General features: G+C 26.3%; 1 protein-coding gene across 1 annotated transcript in view; it reads right to left on the bottom strand.

Annotated features, from left to right (window-relative positions):
• Nucleotides 1-4,254: 4,254 nt before the first annotated feature.
• LOC107452141 (ATP-binding cassette sub-family F member 1) overlaps nt 4,255-21,809 on the bottom strand; it is a 25,941-nt gene continuing 8,386 nt past the window's right edge. Inside the window, exons 6-19 of the mRNA XM_016068453.3 lie at nt 21,653-21,738; nt 19,347-19,486; nt 19,093-19,241; nt 18,923-19,006; nt 17,454-17,578; nt 16,553-16,665; nt 15,192-15,363; nt 13,446-13,520; nt 11,163-11,233; nt 10,136-10,168; nt 9,082-9,153; nt 7,239-7,400; nt 6,395-6,467; nt 4,255-4,498 (exon numbers count right to left, since the gene is read on the bottom strand). Coding sequence (XP_015923939.1) covers nt 4,305-4,498; nt 6,395-6,467; nt 7,239-7,400; nt 9,082-9,153; nt 10,136-10,168; nt 11,163-11,233; nt 13,446-13,520; nt 15,192-15,363; nt 16,553-16,665; nt 17,454-17,578; nt 18,923-19,006; nt 19,093-19,241; nt 19,347-19,486; nt 21,653-21,738 — 1,549 coding nt within the window. The 3' untranslated portion in view covers nt 4,255-4,304. The remainder of the gene's footprint in view (nt 4,499-6,394; nt 6,468-7,238; nt 7,401-9,081; nt 9,154-10,135; nt 10,169-11,162; nt 11,234-13,445; nt 13,521-15,191; nt 15,364-16,552; nt 16,666-17,453; nt 17,579-18,922; nt 19,007-19,092; nt 19,242-19,346; nt 19,487-21,652; nt 21,739-21,809) is intronic.

The following is a 21,809-nucleotide window of genomic DNA, read 5'->3' as shown; positions in this document are numbered from 1 at the left end:
TCTCGCATTTTGGAAAAAGCTTCGATTTACGCCATTTAAAATAAAATCCGTTTCACATTTCTTCCTGAATCTTTCATTATTTTCAACATTTGTCCTGTTATCTAGCTTTCCTATTTATCAGTATTGTTCAGAACCTTTTCGAACAACAGAACACCACCCCTCCGAATCCCTTTCGGAACACATTTCTCTGCGACCACGTGTTTACCGTAGGTAAGGTTTTTTCATATAAGACGTTCAAATTTTTTATGCAATGTAATATGGATAAATACCTAGTAAAGGCAAAATCTTCTATGATGATGCACCAAAAATATTCAATGCTTTAATAAATAAAAGACGTTAAAAATGTATTATAACAAAAAAAAAAATGATTTTTTTTTTCCAAGTCTATTTGTGTTTTTTTAGTTTTTAGAAATCTCACTTAACTTTCTGAAATCTCACCCTGTTTTTGAGAAATTCTCACCCATTTTTTTCTATGATGAAAACATTGGAGAGTCTGATTGGTGTGATTTTGACAGTCAGGTCAAATCAGATCCTGTAAGAATGTCACAGGAATTTCTGAAAACAATTAATTAAATATAATGTTTTGCAGTATAAAATAAACTAAATTTCATGCTTTCATCATACGTGCTCTTAATTTTTGCTCTTTTTGAAATTACAAAACTTTTTACTCCTACTTGCTGTTAAAAGTTGATTTTACCCTTCTATATTCAATTCAGTTCTTACTAGACTTAAATGCTCCTCTTCTTCATTCAGCTTGTTATTATGCTAATTTTCTCCTCCCTTTGTTACATAATTGCTAATATTCTGTTCTTTTTTGAATTTTTAAGTCATTTTCAGGAATGTTCAAAAAATTCTAGCAACAAAGAAAAAGGTTGGAGTATTTATAGCATACCTTACCGATGCAACCTTAACCTTATCAGCAGGGTTGCAAAAAACCCACCTACCCAGTAAAACATGGGAGGTAAAACCCACCCTAAAATAGGTTTTTCTAAAATTTATTTCTTTTTTATCCTCTGTTATATTAAAGAGCTATTCTATTGAAATATGTATGTTATCTAGCCTAAAAAAATGTGTTAGGAGACTGGACAGTCTCCTTGCTGGCTAGATTTGACTGTATGGCCATTGATTAGACAGTGCCTTTGATTTGATTTCTATGCAAAAAAAATTATTTCCTTAAATATTTTTTAAGATTAAAATATAAATAAAAAGTAATCCTGTGTTAAAATAAGTTTCAAATGTGTGATGTATGTGAGTACATATAACATTTTGTATCATGATGTCAGAAGAAACTTTTTTCAGACTTTTGCACCAATTTATTTTTATTAATTACTTATATGTTAAGTTAATTCATAAAATTAAACTTAATTATTAATATTAAAATAAACTTCTTTAAAATAAGGTACCTATCCCTGCTCTCACTTTTGAATAAAACGTGAAAAACCCCAGGTTTTTTGCAACCCTACATATCAGACAATCCAAACATGCTTTAAAAATTAATTTATCCATCTATATAGCTGCCAACTCTACTGGTTTAATAAACATTCTCTTGGTTTTTGTACATTTTAGAAAATTCCCTGAAATTGAATAAATTTCCTTAAAAATCCCAATTGAAATAAAGTTTTTATGCAGATTATTGCTTGCTTGAATATTTAAACAAGTGTCACTAATACATAATGAAGCAAGCCTCATTTATAAAATTCAGTTAACTATCTTTGATGAATTTAAGGCTTATTAACTATTCAAAATTATAAGTAAACTTAATACATAACATTTCAAGTTCATTTAATGTTCATCATAACTTCAGTTTTTCGATATTTACTATAAAAATTCCCTATGTGTAAAATATTTCATTCATTATGCAAGAATTATCATGAAATTTATATTTCATAAAATCTCCTGAATTTTTTCCTATCCATGTTAGCAGCTATGCATCAACAAGAATTTGGCAAATTATCTATTGCTACACTGTTGGAACGTCGGGTATAAATTTAATTTAAACAAGCTCATCTTAATGTTTAGGAATTATGTTTCATTTCTTATAACTATTGAATACTAACCCATTTTGCATGATTTTCCAAATTGCGATATTTTTAATAGGGGTTTGGTGTGGGAAGATTCCATGATAATTCCACACCACGGATAATATTCGGTCGTTCAAAACATTCTTGTGGGTTCTATAATTGTGAATGATTTTCTAAATCGTCACCTGATCGTGCAAAGTGCACTTAACTTTAATTACATTGTCTTTCAGTCCCTTAACTGGGAGGAAGTGCTTACAGGTAACACTCTGAAGGTCAGATATAAAATTGTTAAGTGTTTTCAAGTTTCTGATAATTATTATTTCTAAATTAAGAATCCTTATTTTAAAGAAACATCACCTTTAACAAATGATTAAATTTGTCATAAAATGGTAAGTCAGGTAATTTTGATATTTTAGTAAATGGAAAGTTATGTGTATATACATTGATTAATGTAGTTATGTGTGAGATATCCATTTAATATAGATGATTAAAAAAACAAAAAAGAATATTAAAACCAATATGAGCTGTTATTAGACAGTTAATAATGAAATTAATTAATAAAATTGACAAATTTCTACTAGAAAATATTATTTAAAATGATGCTTTGCATGAATCACTAAGTCAGTTAGTTGATAAAAATGAAACTTTAAAGGTTCTTGATTTGAATATCGAAGCTTATTTTGACTAGAGCAATGAATTCAAAAGTGAAATCATGCTAAATCAAGAATATCAGGATGAAGTAATTAGTTTTAAGAGAAAAATTGAAAGATTTTTTAAGAAATGTCCAATTGCTACTCCAAGACAGGAAGTTATATTTAATAGTAGAAACTTTAGCTTAGAAGAGAACATAATTTGAGTAAATATCTAGCATACTACTAGTGTTAAATTACTGAAACTAAAAATCCTATATTTTTATTAGTGATGCTTGTGAGTAGAACAGATTATTGGAATAGTTATAAACTAAGCAATACATAATCATATAAATCTGAATAAAATGCATCCATTTAATTATCTTAAGATGTATTTAGTGGGAATGGAGATTGCATTAAGTGCAATTTCTGGTTTCTCATTGACTGAGTATAATTAAGATTCTTCGATTGAGTTGCTTTTTGAAAGATTCAGTAGACAAGATTTGGTTATAAGTAGTCGTATAAATAAATAATTGTCTTAATTAGATGCGAGAAATTCCTTTAATATTAAAGCTTTATGTAGCTTTTATGATGAATGTGAAATTCATTCATAGTTTGAAATCATTAAATGTTACTGCAAGGAGTTATGGTAATTTGCTCTGCCCTGTTCATTTGCAAAAGATTTGAATTAGCAGTATAATAGAATGAGAAAGTCTTATATTTGATATTGAAGAATTGATTTCTTTTATTACATAAGAGGTGGAATGTAGAGAAGCCTCACTTGTGTTATCAAATAATTCTAAAAAATTATGTGGTCATTTTGAAACACAATTTAAGGAGTGACCGGAAAATGCAAATAAAAGTTATTATAATCATAAGTATTTATTTGTCTCAGTATTAATTTCAGCGGCAAATGATACATTTTGTAATTCTAAAACTTATGAAGCAAAAAAAATTTTTTGAGTGCTTATTATTTGTTGAAAATTTTGGCTATGCACCCTGTTTTAATTGTTTTTGTTTTTTTTAAGCAACGACGGCTACCAAGTGCAAAAAAGGAAGAATATGTAATTTTTCCAGTATATATATATGTATATTCTTTTATGTGTTCACAAGAAAAAAAATAAGTAGATCAATTTTATTTTTTTTTGTTCTCCCTTTATACTTTGTAAAATATATGTTATTTTTGTGCAAAGAAATAAGTCTTTTAAATGTCTTCTATGTACAAACAAAAAAATAAAACCACTAGAAATTTTTTTTTTTTTTATAGATAATTTCTTACAATCACGTCTGTAAAATAAACACTGTTCATTGAATGATTAATTTAAATAACTCTGGTTTAAGCTTCAGTTTAGAAGCATAACTGATTTTTTTTTAGTTTGAATTAAAGAAATTTAATTGGCCTAACTAAAAGAAAAAAATTAAGATACTAACTTAAGCAAGAACAAAGTGCTTAGCTTTAAGTACAAGTCAAGTTAATGAAATTTTCTATCAGGAAGTTAAAAAAAGTAAAATAATGATATTATATGAGTAATCAATGAATAGGCTTGGTTAAATAATTACCATTTAAGCCATAAAAAGAATGTGTCAATAAAATAAACAACCAGTTAAAGAAATAAACTTTATTAAATTAATACTCATTATTATTTTACAACTGTCACTCATTTTGCTTCATAGCCTGTTGTGCAGCTATACTAGGATTATTAACAGTCTCTCCAAGTGATTCTAACAACTCTTTTCTGTAATCATCAAAGTCACCATCAATTTCATCAATATTTTGATTTTCAATAATCCACAATTGGCAGTTTGTTTCCCTAATTAGACGTTCATCGTGAGAAACAATTATGACACCTAAAACGAAAATAAATCACACTGTCAGATTAAATGCACTTTATGTTCTCAGTCTGTTTTGGCTAAAAAAGAAAAATATTATTTCAGTTTAAAACAAATGCAGAAACTTTTATTTTTTATACTCATTTGATAAATTTAAAGTTACAACAGAAACTGTAATGATAACCTTTCATATATATTTTTAGAATCCTTGTCAAAAATGAAGTAAAATATATACATTTAGAGGTTTAAATTTATGGGGGGGGGGACATGNTATTTTTGCAGCCATGACTGCAAGGCTAGAAAATAGAATTTTCCAGATAATTGGTAGACGCCCAGTGGTGAGTGGTTGCGCTTCACGCTCCTGTGCCACAGCTGGGTTTGATCCTCGGGCCGGGAAAGGTTGACTCAGCCTTTCATCCCTTCAGTGAGTCGATAAATGAGTACCAAGCATGCTTGGGAACTAAACACTGGGGGTTCCGCGTTCACTGGCCACCTGACCGGAACATCTGCTACTGCAAGAGCCCAAGGTCAAGAAAACTGAGATGGGCACAGTAGGCCTTGGCCCTCTATCTGTGGTGCCACTGAGTTTAGTTCCTCTATTAGGTTTAAAACAAATCTATAATAGTGAGCAGAGAATAATTTTAAGTTTCTCTTTTATGAATAAAAAAAATTATTATTATTTTTTTTTTTTTTTGATGTGAAGAATTGGCTGGACAGATAATCAGATAAAAATAACATTAAATAAAAGCCTTATATTCAGGAAGTAAATCAATCCAATTTATTAAAAAAAAATATATATATAAAACAAGGAATAGTAATTTTGTTAACAAAGAGAAACAAAGCATATCTGTTTGTATTCTTTTAGAACACTATTAATATTCATAGTTTAAACTTATCCCAAGTTTGTTTTTCTTTCACTGCTCTATCTTTTCAACAATTCTTTAACTGCTTAATGAAGCAGAATAAATATTTATTAAGTATCAAAAGAACAGCAAGAAAGAAGGAAAAAAAAGTGTTTTTAATATCTTTTTCAACATGTTCAACTTTAAGAAGAAGAAGAAATTTGAATAAGGAAAAGATAAGTTAATTTTGTTTCCTGTAAACAGATGTCCCTACATGGGACATACTGTATTAAATTCTCAAATAAAAAGAGAGAATCTTAAAGATAGCCTTCCAACTCTCTGATTTCTCAGGCAATCAAATAGGCTTTGAAATTTTTAGTTGCCTTTCCCCTGAATTGATTTGATACCATGTTATTTTTCTTAAATTTTAATTACTCCACGTAAGTAAGTATACTTCGATATCTGTCCCAGGAATAGGATGATATGAAGATGAATGTCTATTAATCCAACTTTATCGATATCAATTCAAAATCATTGCAGTTTGATCAAGGTGTTTAACAATTTGGTATTTCAAAGAAAGGGACTTAAAGACAAATTCATTTCTGAAATATTCAATTTCACGATTTAGTGAGGGGTTTTAGATAAATATGTATGACTTTTTTTCTTGAAAAAATTTCTCTAGAAAAATTTTTTTAAAGGTTTTTAGCAAATTTTTACATTTTCCCTAAATATTTTAAAGCTTATATTAAATCCCTCAAGTTTTCCAGGTTTTCTCCTGGGACATATGAACCCTATATTAAAAAGCGTTTAAGACCCAACATTCCACTTTACCACTATGTTAACTTAAAAAAGACCTCTCACACCCCTGCCAAGTAACCAGATGAACTCAAACCAGGAAATACAAAAAAATTCTTTTAAAATAAAAAAAAATCTTTTTTTTTTTTTGTCTTACAGATATATAAACCATGATCAAGAAACAATGTATTAACTTATTTTAATAAGAAACAAAGATAATATTATTGAGCATACTGAGTTGTAAATTGAAAATCAAGTACATAAAATAGGCACATACCTCCTTCAAACTCAGTAATTGCTTCTGCTAAAGCATCAATTGATTCAATATCCAGGTTATTTGTAGGTTCATCCTAGATTAGATATATTTATAATAAATAGTAAATAATATTCAAGTATCAATAATAATAAATGTACCTGAAATATTTTAGCTGAAAATATAGATTCTAATAAGTTATAACAAATTATAAAAAGGTTTTATAGAAAAAATATTAGTTTTAGTTTTTTACTTTCAAATAATTTTTCTCAAAATTATTCTAAATTTTGAGCTAACAAAATATAAAACTCTTTAAAAGAAAAACAACATTGATGTAAACATGTTCAAAATCTTCAAAAAAACTTTTTTTTTAATAACAATAAAATAAGTTACAAAATTGAAATAGGCAAAACTCTTAACTCAAATCCAGTTGATGTTTAAAAAAATAATAATAATTTTTCAAAAGCACAATATAAATAATTTTATACATGTCATATTGCACTGCTTTAAAAAATTATGCTAATATTAAATTGCTGATGACTTTATAGATACTTTTAACTAGACAGAGTTTACTTGCTTAAAAACAAATTTTTATTCCTCTATCAGCAAGGGTAAAAAAATTTCTAATATTAAATATTTCTTATTTCTATTTTTTGCAATGAAATAGTGAAGATATATCACAATTATGTATTTTAGTTATTATTTATAAATAAAGCAAAAAATGGAAAACTAAAATATTTAAAAAAATCTTTTAAAATAATTTAAATTAAAGTATAATATATAAAATAATCTGTAGTTAAAAGTAAACTTTTCTATTAATAGTAATTTCTAATAAATAAAACGTGTAAAATATAGGTTAAATACATACCAATATTAAAACATCAGGTGCACGAAGAGCGAGTTCAGCTAAAGCAACCCTGGCTTTTTGTCCGCCAGAAAGATCATGATTCTTTATCGTGTGGGCATGACTGACTAATCCATAACTTCCCAATTGTTTTCGAGCATCTTGGTAGTTTAAATTAAATAGCCGCTAAAGAATTAAAAATATATATATATAATTAAAAACCTACTTTTAAAATAATAAATATAACCGATTACAATCAAATACTTTTATTAATTATCAGTAAACAATTTCTCAATATTTCTTTCAACTAATTTCATACCAAGAAATAATAGTTCTTATAGATTAAATTAAATTTAATTAAACCTTTTTACATTACACATGGTATCAATAGAAATAAAATTAAAAGTTATAATTAGGCCACGAATTTAGCTTTTTAACAGCTTGTAATTGAGGGGAAGTGAAATAATATTTATTTAAATGTTTATAAAACAATTAAATAAACGAAAGTATCACTTCAACTAATAAGAAAACTATTAAACTTGAACGTTGCTTTTAGAGAGGCAATGGTATAAATAGAAAATTTAAAGTAAGTCCTGGAAAAATTTAAAATTCATTAAAAATAACTTTTTGTGTCTTACCAATACTAATGAAATATGAAAAAACAAAGTAATGTTGAGTAATAATTTAATACTTAAGTGAGATTAATTGTTAACAGAAATCAATTGTTTCGTTTTAATTTATTTTTCTTGATGTTTACTGGATATAAAATGAATGAAGTTTAATTTTGTTTCGTTTTTCTAGAACTAAACCAAGAAAAAGATTTGTCTTAGTGATCTGAGACTGTTTCTACTTGTTAGTAATTGTTTTCTCAATTTAATTTTGAGTATAATTTTTAATTTTGGCTTTATTTAATGTTTCTCCTCTGATGTTAGGATTCTACATTTTTTTTTTTTTTTGATAATTTCTTTTGTTTTTCAGGCTGTTAACGAATTTTATGTTACTTAATGATTTTAATGTTACGAATTTTATGTTACTTACTGATTTAGTTATAAAATTTCTGAGAGTATAAAATGTTTTTTTCCTTCTTTTCCCTCTTCATTTTTTTTTCTTTTTTTGGTATTTTGATAGATATATATATAGTTATCTTTTACTTTATCAAGGGTAGTAGTTTTATTTACAGGTAATTTAAAAGAAACGGTATCAAGTCGACAAAAATAATCTGTTTTGTTACCTTACCTTCTGATATTAATATATAACATTAGACATATTTATCGATCCTTATTTGATTTTCGTTATATCTCTTTTTGTTCCTTTTTCACTAATTATTTTTTGGCCTTCAAGAACCTTTACTGGTTATTGTTTTGCCTTGTACTAATCTATTCCTTTTTATTTAATGATCACATTTCACAGACATTCTTTTTTTAAATTCAAAATTTAAACTGTAACTATTCCACCTATTAAATGTAAGACTTACTTTAATTTAAACTAATATTACTTTAACTTAAATTTTACTTTTACTTAAAATTAATTTTACACCTTATTTCCTATCTTTATTTTTTAACACTCTCATAAGAGTTAAAAAGAAAAATACAGTTTTTTTTCTAATTCTTTCCCTGAGGAATAATTGGTTTGTACTTATGACATAAGTTTTTAAAACATACTAATATTTGACATTTTTATTGTGCTGGTTTCCACACTTTCACAAAAACAGATAGTATTACCAATGACTTAAAAAAGAGAGAGAAAAACATAAATTTATTATTGTACTTAAAAAGGAAATATTTTTGTATTTTTACGAAGTTTCACTGTTTTATCTTAAGTGAAATTATTATTTCTAAAAGGACAAAGCAGAAGAATTTAAAATTACTTGTAAATACTCAACAGGTGACTCTTCTAAGTTCAATTGTTCTCCAGAATGTTGATCAAATTTTCCAATTCTCTACAATAGAAAAAAAGTATAATAATGTTTTTTTGAATATAATATTATTTAAAGATAATTTTGTATTGTTTAAATATTGAACAATCAATGTGATTAAAATATGCAATTATAAAGTATGCGGAGCTAAAATAAGGAAAGAAATCAGCATTTCTTCATTAAAAAACTAAATTAATAATTTTTTGTGGATATTTCAAATCCGCATGAAATTGTCAAAAATTTTAATAATCGCTCATTCAAAATTGAAAATTTTCTTATTAGATTAAGAAATATTTTTTTTACAAAATATTAACCACTAAATTAATAGCTACTAAGTACATGATGATAAAAAAACAATATTTAGCATAGCTCAAAAAAAAGGAAGAAGCAAAAAAACATATATATAATTTTAATTTTCGGACACAAGTTCCTATGTAAATCTTGTTCATCATGATATGACAGACCAGCATGTTAAGTTTGTAAACGACCTTTTGGGACACCCTGTATATACACTTAACAATTATGTTTTTTATACTTATATTTAGAAGAAGAAAAATATTATAGATAATTTAATGAGAAAAACTTTTAATGCACAAAAATGTTAAATTGAAGTGCTACAAATACTTAAATTTAGAAGAAAAAATACATTATAGATAATTTCATATGAAAAAATTTTAATGCACAAAAATTTTAAATTGAAATGTTACAAATATATATATATATATATATACACATTTTTGACATTTATATTTGATTTTATACACTGCAATGGTATTAAGTTTAGATAGTTCAAATAATTTTGAACTATTTTGTGACAAATGCAAATGAACATACTCATTCACTCCTTGTCTTACAGTACTTGCAGCATTAATAATTCTTGATGATAAAACATTATATTATGAATGAGTAGTAATCATATTAAAAAGAATCCTTTTGAAGATGGATTTTCATGAACTTACATAACAATGACAAAAATAATGACTTAAAAAAAGGCAACACTACTTACAAGACGATGATTTTGTCTTTGTTCACCAACTGTCTAAAATACAGAATAAAACAGCATTAATGAACAGTTGTTTTAATTCTATAAAGCATTTAGTTATAATTAATACTAATTTTACATAGAATGGTGTGAATTCTGTTATGATGACTTGGATATTGTAAATTGAACGCAGAATTTATTGACCCAACAGTGCCAAACTTAAACAATGTTATGTATAGGCTAATCAAACAATGTTGTAAACTAAATTTAATTTAAAATGGAAAAAAAAAAGGAGAAAATGAATGACTCGGGGGTTACAGGGTTGTTGTTTACTTAAAGGCAAATTTTCTAATAAAATCATACTTAGAAAAAAATCTTCCCACTTGTCATAAAGGGCAAATAAAATAAAAATTATGATAATTAAAAATGGGGATTAAGATGGAAACAACATGAATGTAGTAAAGAGCAAAGATTATTTACATATACAGCTGCCAACATAAAAGGAAATAGATTCAGTAAGTTAAACAAAATAATATAAATTTCATGCTAAATATGTGATATTTTATACACAGAGATTTTTATAGCCAAAAAAAATTACAAAAACTATATTGCATTAATAGCTATAAAAACTTTTTGACTGCAATATTTTCCATTTATTATCAACATTCAAATGAACATTTATAATATTTTTAAACTCATGCTTTAATAAAAAAAATAGATATTTATAATAAGATAATGTGCATTATATTACTTAATAAATTTAAAATCAAGAGTTCTAAATTAAAACTTAATGCTTACAAACAAACAAAAAAGCTTCACAAAAAGCTTAATATAAATGAAGCTTATTTTGTAATATTTGGTAGTAACACTCATTTATATACTCAATCAAACAATAAACTTTTCTCTCTTTTTTCTTTTTTTTTTTAAAAAAAAAAGCTTTTTTCAATCTTAGCACACTTCAAATAAAAATTACAATTAAACCAAGAGATTAGGAGAAAATTGGAAAATCCAAAAAAATTGACAGGAAAAGTAAAAATAAAAGGATAGTTACCGGGGATAACTCTGCAGTAAGTAGTCTCAAAAAAGTAGTTTTTCCAACACCATTAGGACCTACTATAGCCACTAGGAATAAAAATAAATATTTGTCATGCATACAATTTTATACTACATAAATATTTTATTTTAATTATTTTCCTTTCTTTAATATTTGCCATTGCACTCTAAAAAATATGGGCCCAATAATTTAGGCAGAAGAACACTCAAAAGATTTTTTTACCCCTTATTGGTAATTTCACTTTCTTTTTGCATTCTTTCCCATCTCAAAAGAAATTGTATTTTTTATTTCTAAAGAGCTATTTAACCAATTCCTTTTAAATTTTGGATTTCATCAATTAAAATTCCACAAATAGATGCACCAATTTGATTTTACAATTCAAAACTTTTTTTAATCATCAATAAATTAAATTATAAATAATAATAAAAAAATTTTTTACATGGAATTATCTTTGGATAAACAAGTTTTATAATCGTGTGTTTGGAAAAACAAGTTTTTGAATCCTTTCATTAGTTCTACAGAAAAAAAATTAAATTCAAAATTAGAATTAATTAACCTATTATTTTAAAAGATTATCGAGTGCATATTTTAGATTTAAATAAAAATTATTTATAAAGATATGTAAAGAATTAAGCAAACTAAGAAAACTTCAATAAATTTATATTACGAATGTAAATTCGTAAATGGCCCTAATAAATTTGTATGAAAATTTGTTACTTGGTTCAGAATTTCTTTAATGCAATGAATAAAAAAAAAGTACAGTGCATAAAAAAAAAGATAGACCTCTTCCTGAATAACTTTTGATCTAATGATCAGACCTTTCACGTTCTAGAACTCAATCTTAATAGTTTGAGTGGGAGACTTCAAATATGTTAAATAATTAGTGTAAACGATATTTTAAGTTTCAAAATCAAACACAAAAACGTACTTTCTCTAAACAGACACACCTTTTTTCAACGGATTCAGATTTTTGACCCCCACAATATAGAGGGTAGTCGCAATACAGGGAATATGGTCACAGTTATTTGGTCAGGAGAGCGGTCTAAAGTTAGGGCCCCTTAATTTTACTTTTTGCGTAATCTGCCACCGAGAACTTTCTAAGTGAAAAATTTTCAAACAAGATTATAACATTCATTTATCTAAAGATTTCAAGTAAAAAATTAAATTTTAGTAAATATTGATTATTATTTTATTTAATAATAGTCAAAAATATTTTGAATTGGTAGGTTTACAATTTTTGATATTATTTTATAGTATCTAATTTTTGTGGGAAAATACAAAATTAGCCAAAAAGTTCCTGAGAAATCTAATTCTAAAAAGTCGTATACATAAAATTCGATTTCTCAGGAACTATTCAAATGATTTCACTCAAATTTTGTATTTTACTATGTTAAATTACACTCTTTAAAAATGATGCAAAGAAATTAACATCTTACAATTCACAATTTTTTCAAATATTATTAAATAAAATATAAAAAAAATTTTATTACAAGTTATTTTAGGCATAGAATTATCTTTCGATAATTGCGTGAAAATATTTTTCAATTTGCTCAGAAAGTTCTCGAGATGTGGCGAAATGCACAAAAAATAACATTTACATTAAAGGTTCCAAACTTTAGTCTTCTCCTGACTAAACTAGTGTGACGATATTCGCCAGACTGCGGCTACCCCCTATATTTTAGGGGTAAAAATGCGAATCCGTTCAAAAAAAAAAGGTATTCAGAGAAAGTATATTTTTGTTTCTGATTCCATAACTTAAAATATCGCCTGCAGTACTTAATTAGCATATTCGAGGTCACCCCTTCAAACCATTAGGATTGAGGGAGAACCTGCGAGATTATTCCAATGTGGCTTGTTTACATTTTGCTACTCTAAAAATTTTAATTATCATGTTTAAATATTTATTAACAAATAAAAAATAAATATATTTAAAGTAATAAAATTGACAATAAATTCTCAAATTAGGTCACTTAAATTCCACCACTAACTCTGGTTATAATTGAATTAGTTAAAAAGAATTTGAATTAGAATGAAAGAATTTGAATCAAGCAAATTTACGAGAGGACGAAAGAAACATTAAGAATATCTTTGAAAAGAAGGAAATAACAATGGGGAAAAATAGTAGGATAAAAAGATCATAAAAAAAGTGCATCCAACTTTTATTTAAAAGTAAAATATTGCATTAAGGAGGCAGGACAAAAAAAATCATTGAATACATAAAATTTCTAATAGCACAAAAGCTAGCCTTGTTTTAAAAAAGCAAAATTTCAGTATATTTACCTCTAGAAGACATATCTATTCCAAAATCCACATTTTTAAAAAGTTTAGGTTGATTTGGATAAGCAAAACATACATCTAGGAGAAAAAATAAACTTAAATTGTAATTCAACACAGAATGTGGGTGTATAGTGTTCAAGTGAATACAAAGCAATGTTTTTTAAGATTCTTTGTTTCTTCGAGTTAATCAACCCACTTATTTGAGAGGCCATTATATTTTGAAGGAAATATTTTACTAAATATCTTTTAGAAAAACAGAATTATATTTTTTCACGTAAATATTTTTTTCTTAATTGCATAGTGTCTTTTTATCACTGGTATTCTTTAAATATAAAATAAAACTGTTAATCAAAATTCAAAACATTTTAAGTTTTCTTAAATCCTAAAATAAGCTATAACTTGTTTAATGAGCATAGCTATAAAATTTTCAAACAATCAGTTTTAACAGTTCTATACAATTCAATAGCATGCAGATACTAGAAGACTTGACTCTCATGCAAATGTGTGAAAAACTCATGCAAATGTGAAAGATCCGTGCATTTTACATTCATGTGAGCATAGGTAAAATAAGATTTTGTATACTTTAAAATGTTTTTAGATTTTTTAAAAGAACAAATAATCTAACTTTAAACTACACTGATGGAAAAAAAGTAGAGAAAGAATTATAAGGGAAAATTAAGAAAAAAAATAGGAACTATAGCAATTTTTCCAGGTTAATAGGAAATATAGGAGTACTGCGAGGTCTGCACTAGAATTTTAAATGCAAGCATGCATTGTGTAATACAGATGGGTTATAGTCCCCTTGCCTTCGGGCTAACCGTGGGATGTTTTCATGGTTGTCCTCTCCATGTTATGCAAAGGCTAGTCAGTTTCATCAAAAATTCCTCCATGAAGGCAAATTTCTCTTGATACTTGGAGTTTTCTTGTCTTCTGGATTGGGTTTAAAATTACAAGGCTACAGAGTTGAACATTAGTAATCGTAAACCCACATCTTGGGTCAGTGGTTCAACGACGGTTATGAAATAAAATAAAATCATGCTCAGTAGATAAATTTCTCCTGTTTCTACAATATCGAGGAGTGTAAATCCACCTTCTTGCAGTCCTATTACACCACCAAGTTCAAAGTCAGTGAGCTGTTTTTAATAATGGCTTCTACTTCGCATTCTTGACTAGCAGCAATTCACTATGTCAAAATTTAAAGAAAAATAATGCATACGAACTGCAGAACACGTTTTTAAAAAGAAACTCTGATTTGCGGGTGCACAATGGCGCTACTAGACCCAAACTTATATGCCAGGCATGAAATTTGAATAGACATCATCTTTTAGTTGTGATAGAAATGCTAAATTTTGATTCCATGAAATCCAATTTTTCTTCATATAGTAGCGGAAATCGGATTAAAATCGAACAAAATACAGAAGTAAAAATCAAAAGGAAGCAGAAAACGGAGGATTCTCATCTCTGCATACTTTTTTTCAACAAATCGCAATTGTAAAATAATAATAATATTTTTTTTATAAGGGAAAAAGAGTTTGTTTACTTTGATTGTTAAAAAGTTTCCGGAAAAAAGACCCTTCCGGTAAATGGACATTCGGATATGGGACTTTGCACTGTTTACATATATATTGAAAAGAAATATTAAGAAAAATGCAAAGTTAAAATTACTTATTCAAACAATAACAAAAACATAAAAATCAAGACTTGATAAATTTTTTATATTAATCTATTTTATAATTATAATATACTTACTATGAAGACCCAATATAGGTGGATTCAAAGGAGGGGGATTTGGAAAATTAAATTTAACAAAATACTCCTTAGGACGCCGAATAAGCTCAGAAGGTCCAGACTCTGAGTCATTTGAACGTTTTTGTAGATTTTTCTGTTGTTTACGTGTATAGGCCTCTTTAGTAGCTTTTTCCTGAAATTTTTATTTTATTTTAATGTTAAACTGCATTAATATGAGAATTAATTAAATGAATCATTTATAAAGCAATTGTAAAAACAATAATTTTCAAGAAAAGTATAGTAATAAAAAAATACACATATATATAATAATAAAAAAATATCTTGTTTTGAAGATAGTGAATTTTATTCATTCTTATGCTGATGACAATTTTTAAGTCGAGCAGTTAAGCTATACTCAGGTTTGTAACTCAAATCAGGAAAAAAAATCCTTGCACACAATTATAAGAGATAACACAATTACTGCACTCTTGTGTGAGCTTTATTGGGGTAACTAAAATATTTTTAATTACTGAAAAAACTATATGAAAAAAAAGATTAATCCCCATTTCTTAAGATTGATCTCACAGATTGCATTTTGAGTAATCATCATTTCTCAAAAGACTAAAATAAGAAACAAAATTCCCTGTATTTTTCCAGCTTGAAAAGAAAAACTCAAAACTCCTTTCATTCTCCTTGTTATTTTAGGTGATTTTTTAATTTCCTGTATTTTCCAGGTTTTTTACCTCTTCTCCCTGTGGAATAGCAACCTTGTATACTATTAAAGAATGAATTCATAACAGAGTGTTATTATGCAAACAAGTTAGGTAGTCCTTTTGGCCTTATCTTTTGTTTTAATAATTGACAAATGTAATTTCATAAAAACTTAATGGGTGACAAATACAAAAAAAAAAAAAAANAAAAAAAGAAAAAAAAAAAAAAAAAAAAAAAAATTATTACTTTTTAAATGCTCATTGAATGAAAAAATTTTGCTCATTGAATGAAAAAATTTGATTATTTTTAGCATTACGGGCATTACAATTTTATTTTATACTGTGAACTTCTACAGATTTCAGTTCTCAAAATTTTTATTTTTTAAAAATAAATAAGTAAAACTTAATTGCAGGGGGGGGGATGAAAATTGTCGAGTTAGAAATTTTGTAGAAAAACTAAATAAATTACATATACATATGTGTGTCATTTTTTGGGAGCAAGACTGGCTTTTTTTCAAAAGCTCTGATTTACGGGAAACTCAAACAACCAAGACTCAAATTATTGAGACTCTACTGTATATAATAAAAAGGTGTAGTAAATAAATTGTAACATGTTTTACATTAAAGAAAATCCTTATCGTAGAAATGAATCAACTTAAAATAAATACTTACAGCAACTTTAGTTGATTTACCAGATGCTTTCATCTCTTTTAATCGTTTTTCTTGTTTCTCATATTCTTTAACAAGTTCCTTGCGCTTTTGAACGTACATTTTTTTGAATTTACCTGAATGAAAATAAGTAGAAATGAAATGGTGAATTCCATCCAGAAAATATATTGTTCCTGAGGTATATAATGTATAAAACCATGCCTAAAATGCTAACCAAGTATCAAAAGAAAAATTTATTTAATATCATGTTAATTCTGAAATGCAAAACTAATATAAAATAAAAATAGAGTTTTGGAATATAATTTAGTAAATGAAAAAAATAAAACGAAATTAAAATTAATCAGATAGTCCTTAATAAATTAATCATATCATTAATATTATAATGTAATTGTATTTTTTTTAATCAAAAATTCTAAAATAATATATATTTAATTATAATTTTAAAGAACTAATTGTATAAAATTATTTTTTTCCCTTAAAAAGAGGCTATTATTTATCACTAGGCAAAAATTTCATTTTGATGTTTTCAAAAACTCTCCCCTGCTGAACTCGCTAGCAACAAGTGCGAAAGGACAATAATATTTGTTCATTATGACCGAGTTAAACACATGACCGAATCTAAATGAAAAATACTGAATTAGGAAAAAGATGCCTATTTTCCAGCATATTTTGAGATATTAATGCACAATTGCACACAACTAAAAAAATATTGAATTCAATAAAAATACTGATCTGTCGTAAAAAACAAGTTTGTAAAAAGAATCATAAAAGTTTAGCATACATTGATGACAATTATTAATGCATTTAACAGCAATATTCCCCAAATCATGTAAAAAATAATTTTAAAAATCCAAGTAATTAAACTTTGTTCTTAATTACATTTAAACTGTGGCATTATACTTACTATAATTTCCACGATAGTAATACAATTTCAAATTATCTAAATGAATAATATCAGTGCAAACATTATCTAAGAAACTTTGGTCGTGAGAAACAACCAGCAAAGTCTTTTTCCAAGCTTGTAAGTAACTAAAAAAAAAGGTGATAAATATTAGACACTCATAAAATTCTAGTGACTCTAAGAGTATACAAGTATTAAAAAAAAAAAATTTTATGGCAAATTTGAGTTGGTTAGTCAGAGACTCAACTCAATCATGTGTTGTTTTAATTTCTTTAAGACGCTGATACTATATATAACCAAGTACAGGATGAAAGCTAAAGTGGGACGTAATATGAGCTTTTGAAAATTCATAATCGAATTCATTAATTTTTCTAAATTCCACACGAACATGAACAACAAAAACGTTTCAGTCAAGTATAGTTCAGTTTAAGTATAAGAAGGTAGATTGCAAAATGGCACTAATAAATTAAATAAATCTATAAAATTACAGTTGAAAATAAAATGCCAAAAAAAATATATATAAATATATATACAAAAGAAAACGCATAATGACAACAGGAAGAAAAAAAAATTTTTTAGTAAGATTTTCTTTGACTGTTCATTTTTCTTCATAAAAGAGCAAATTAACAGAAAAAGTCAAACATACTAGCTTCGGAATTTAGACAGCTTTAACTGTGACTGATTTATTTTGCTTTTTGCCAAGTTTAACTCCTCGTAACCTCTATCTGGTTTGGGAAATTGAAAGGTTTAAGAAGAATAGAGGGGGGAAACATAAGCAAGAACAAAATTCAGACTTTCTATGGGTTTTTTTTCTTCATACATCTGAACAAAGGAAAACAAATTAACTAAGATCACCAGATAGTTATAAGGAGAAGTTGCAAGTTACTTACAAAGGTATCTTGTCTTATTTCACCATACATAGACAACTTATACATATAGACTTTGAATTTTGGATAAACATTCCAAGAAAATGTATACTGTTGGGATTTCAGAAATATAAAGTAAATGTTATCTGTTTTTATTTAAATTTTATGTCTAATATAAGGCATGCCATATCTTAAATAAGACAAATAATACTGTCTTAATATTGTGGTCAGTTTTAAATACAATTTGGGGTAAATTTGATTTGTGGAAATCAAAACTGTAAGTCTCTAATCAATATTAATTTTAAAACACCTTCAAACCAATAAAAATCTGATTCTGAAACCCCTATCATAACGGATAGAGGGAAAAACAATTTCACTGTACATGAGGAAATAAAAAGGGGAATACTCACTAGAAAAATTGAGAATGCAGTATTTACTGAAAAAGACATACATCTTATGACTGAAGAGAATTGAACAGTTAGTTAACACTAACACTTACAAAACTCTAATGGCGGTCAAGCTTTCAGAGAAATATAACCAAACTATAAATAATCAGAACTAAGACACAGATACACATAATGAATCATTTCATCAGTAAATACTCACTTGTCAAGCCAAATAACAGCATTTAAATCTAAATGATTAGTAGGTTCATCAAGAAGAAGCAAAGTTGGTTCCATAAACAATGCTCTAGAAACAGAAATTATATTATAAAATAGGGAAATAATTACATTGCCTTTAATCCAATAAATAAAATGATTAATATAGGTACTTACCTAGCCAAAGAAACTCTCATTCTCCAACCCCCAGAGAAATGTTTTGTAGCTCGATCTTGCATTTCTCGATCAAATCCTAAACCAGCAAGAATTCGCCTTGCTCTAGCTTCCGCAGAATCAGCACCAATGATTCGTAACTCTTCATATACCTAAGAAAATAATAATAGAGCACACACTCTCCATATACCCAATCAGCGACAAAAATTATTGCTACAATTAAAATTATCAAAATTTAATATATGTTTAGAACATACCTCATTTAGTCGTTCCTGTTTTTTTAAAGATCCTTTATTTAGTTCTGCTTCAAGAGCATTCATTTCATCCAAGAGTTCACTTCGTTTGGTGTCTGACTTTAAAACAACTTCAACAGCAGGGGTGTCATCAGCCACAACCTCTAAATAATGTTTTTTTTTTTTTTTTAGTTTTATTTGTACAATACAAGCTAATTTTTATAAAAAGGGTTCCCTCTCAATTTCAGAAAAAAAAGAAGAAGAAAAATTCTCAGATATTTCCTGGTATATCACGGAAAATCCAGATCATATTTTATATATACCATACAATTTTTTATCAGAAAATTTTTATATTTTTATTTGTAATGCCAAGTATTATATTTTGTAAGAAAAAAAAATATTGATATATATATTTAGGTAGTCCTTTTGGCCTTATCTTTTGTTTTAATAATTGACAAANCTTTGAATGAGGATGGAAACATTTCAACTAGACTAAACTGTGAAATTTTTACAACAAATAACTGTAATAGACGTAAGAATTATTTAACTCGAATCTCAATAACTGATTACAGTTACTGGCAAAACTGGTTATTTTCCAGACATGATATAATAAATTTTCAAGTTATTTTGCAAAAAATTGTAACTTTCTCTGACTATTTTTGACTATTCTTACCCAATTTTTGGTGTGAAAATAAAATTCCAGGTTTCCCTGACCAGTGGGAGTCCTGATAAAGTATTTAAAAAAAAATATAAAGTAATATAGTGCAGTAAAAATACAGTACAGCAAAATCGCACAATATGTGAACATTTACACAGAAAAAATGTTATACCTGTAAAGAATGAAAAAAACCATCTACAGATATGATTCTGATGTATTATCATATTAATCAACATTTTTTTAAAACAGCAATACAAAAATTTTTGATTCTATTAGATTTGAAGCAAAATGTCACCAATTGGTTGACAGATTTTAGAAAAAAAACAACTCAATTTTAATATATTCCCTTTAATATTTTTATAAATCCAATCCGTTTTATGATAGCTATTTTATATAACTGCATACACAGTTTAGGAGTGCAATGTTAAAGCTACAAAACAGTTGTTATATCTTAATATTTATAATTGAATAAATTAGTTTAACAACATGTCATCAACAGATGAATTCGTATAGAGGTTACCTGCTTTTAGACTCATTAATTTAATTGTAAAATTTAACATATTACAAAATATATTGTACAACAACATATAATTTGAACAACATATAAAATATATTTTGAACACATAAAATATTTGCAAATGAGGCAACAAGTTGAAAACTATTCTGTATAAGGCTTTAATGGAATCATTTAATAACAATCAATTGCAACAATTAAAATTAAATTAAAACAAAAATAAATAAATACTCAACTTTTTTATATGAAAACATAAAAAGATAATAATAAATAAAATAATGTAATTCCAACACATTGCCCAAACTAGTAAAAATTACTTACATAAAATTTTTTAAAACTTTTTCTATCGGAAAGTCTCTATAGGAACTAGTTGCCATTATTTTTAAAATTTTAAAGTGTAATTCTAATCTATAAATGCATTGAAAATAATATTTTTCAGAAACAAATTAAAAATGTAGACTCAAAGATCAGTTTCAGAAGTTCAATTCATTCTTTATTACTCATACTTGATTTGGAATTGTATAATTGATTAAATTATCTGTAATTTTGAGTTGACAAAAAAATATTATGTAAAAAAACAGCTATGAATGCTGTAATGTAGAAAAGAGTTAAACATCCAACAAAAGCCCTATTTAATATTAACTCCATTTTCTTTTAAGTTATGAATGTCTCAAAAAAAAAATTAAATAACATAATTTCAAATCATACTTTTTTCAATACATCATTTTCTAATTCTTTATAATAAAAAAAATTACAATTATGATAACTAAACAAAATCCCTTATTCTTCAGCAACTTTTTTTTCTTTTGTTATTTGAGCTATTCTATTCAGGAATAAATAATTACCATAAAGTTCATGATTATTTAAAATGCAAGCACTCAATTGGCTTGGAGAAAAAAAATGGAGTAGGCATGAGTATTGAAGTTACATAGATAGGAAGAAGTAAAAAAATTCTGTAACCCACTGAAATTAATAAGATAATTTTACACTAAATTTCTTAAAAAAAAGGTGCACACAGAAAATATAAAAAATGAATTAATGACAGAATTTTGACATTGTAACCAACCGAAAATTCTAGAGGAATTATAATTAGTTTTCATAAACCATGTTCTGATTAAAAAAGTCCAATTTGAACAATATCTCAAGTTATAAGCATACCTTGTTCACACAACAGAACATCAATTGTAGGTGGAATGTTTAAAGATCTGTTAGCAATGTGTTTCAATAAAGTTGTTTTGCCATGACTAAAAATAAATAAAAAATAGTTAGCAATACTAATAATAAAAATAAATGTATTTATTTAACATGTAAGAAT

Source organism: Parasteatoda tepidariorum, chromosome 4, assembly GCF_043381705.1.
Source record: "Parasteatoda tepidariorum isolate YZ-2023 chromosome 4, CAS_Ptep_4.0, whole genome shotgun sequence".
Classification (NCBI taxonomy): Eukaryota; Metazoa; Arthropoda; class Arachnida; order Araneae; family Theridiidae; genus Parasteatoda; species Parasteatoda tepidariorum.
The sequence above is the reverse complement of the archived record's forward strand: the minus strand, read 5'-3'. Positions and strand labels throughout refer to the sequence as shown.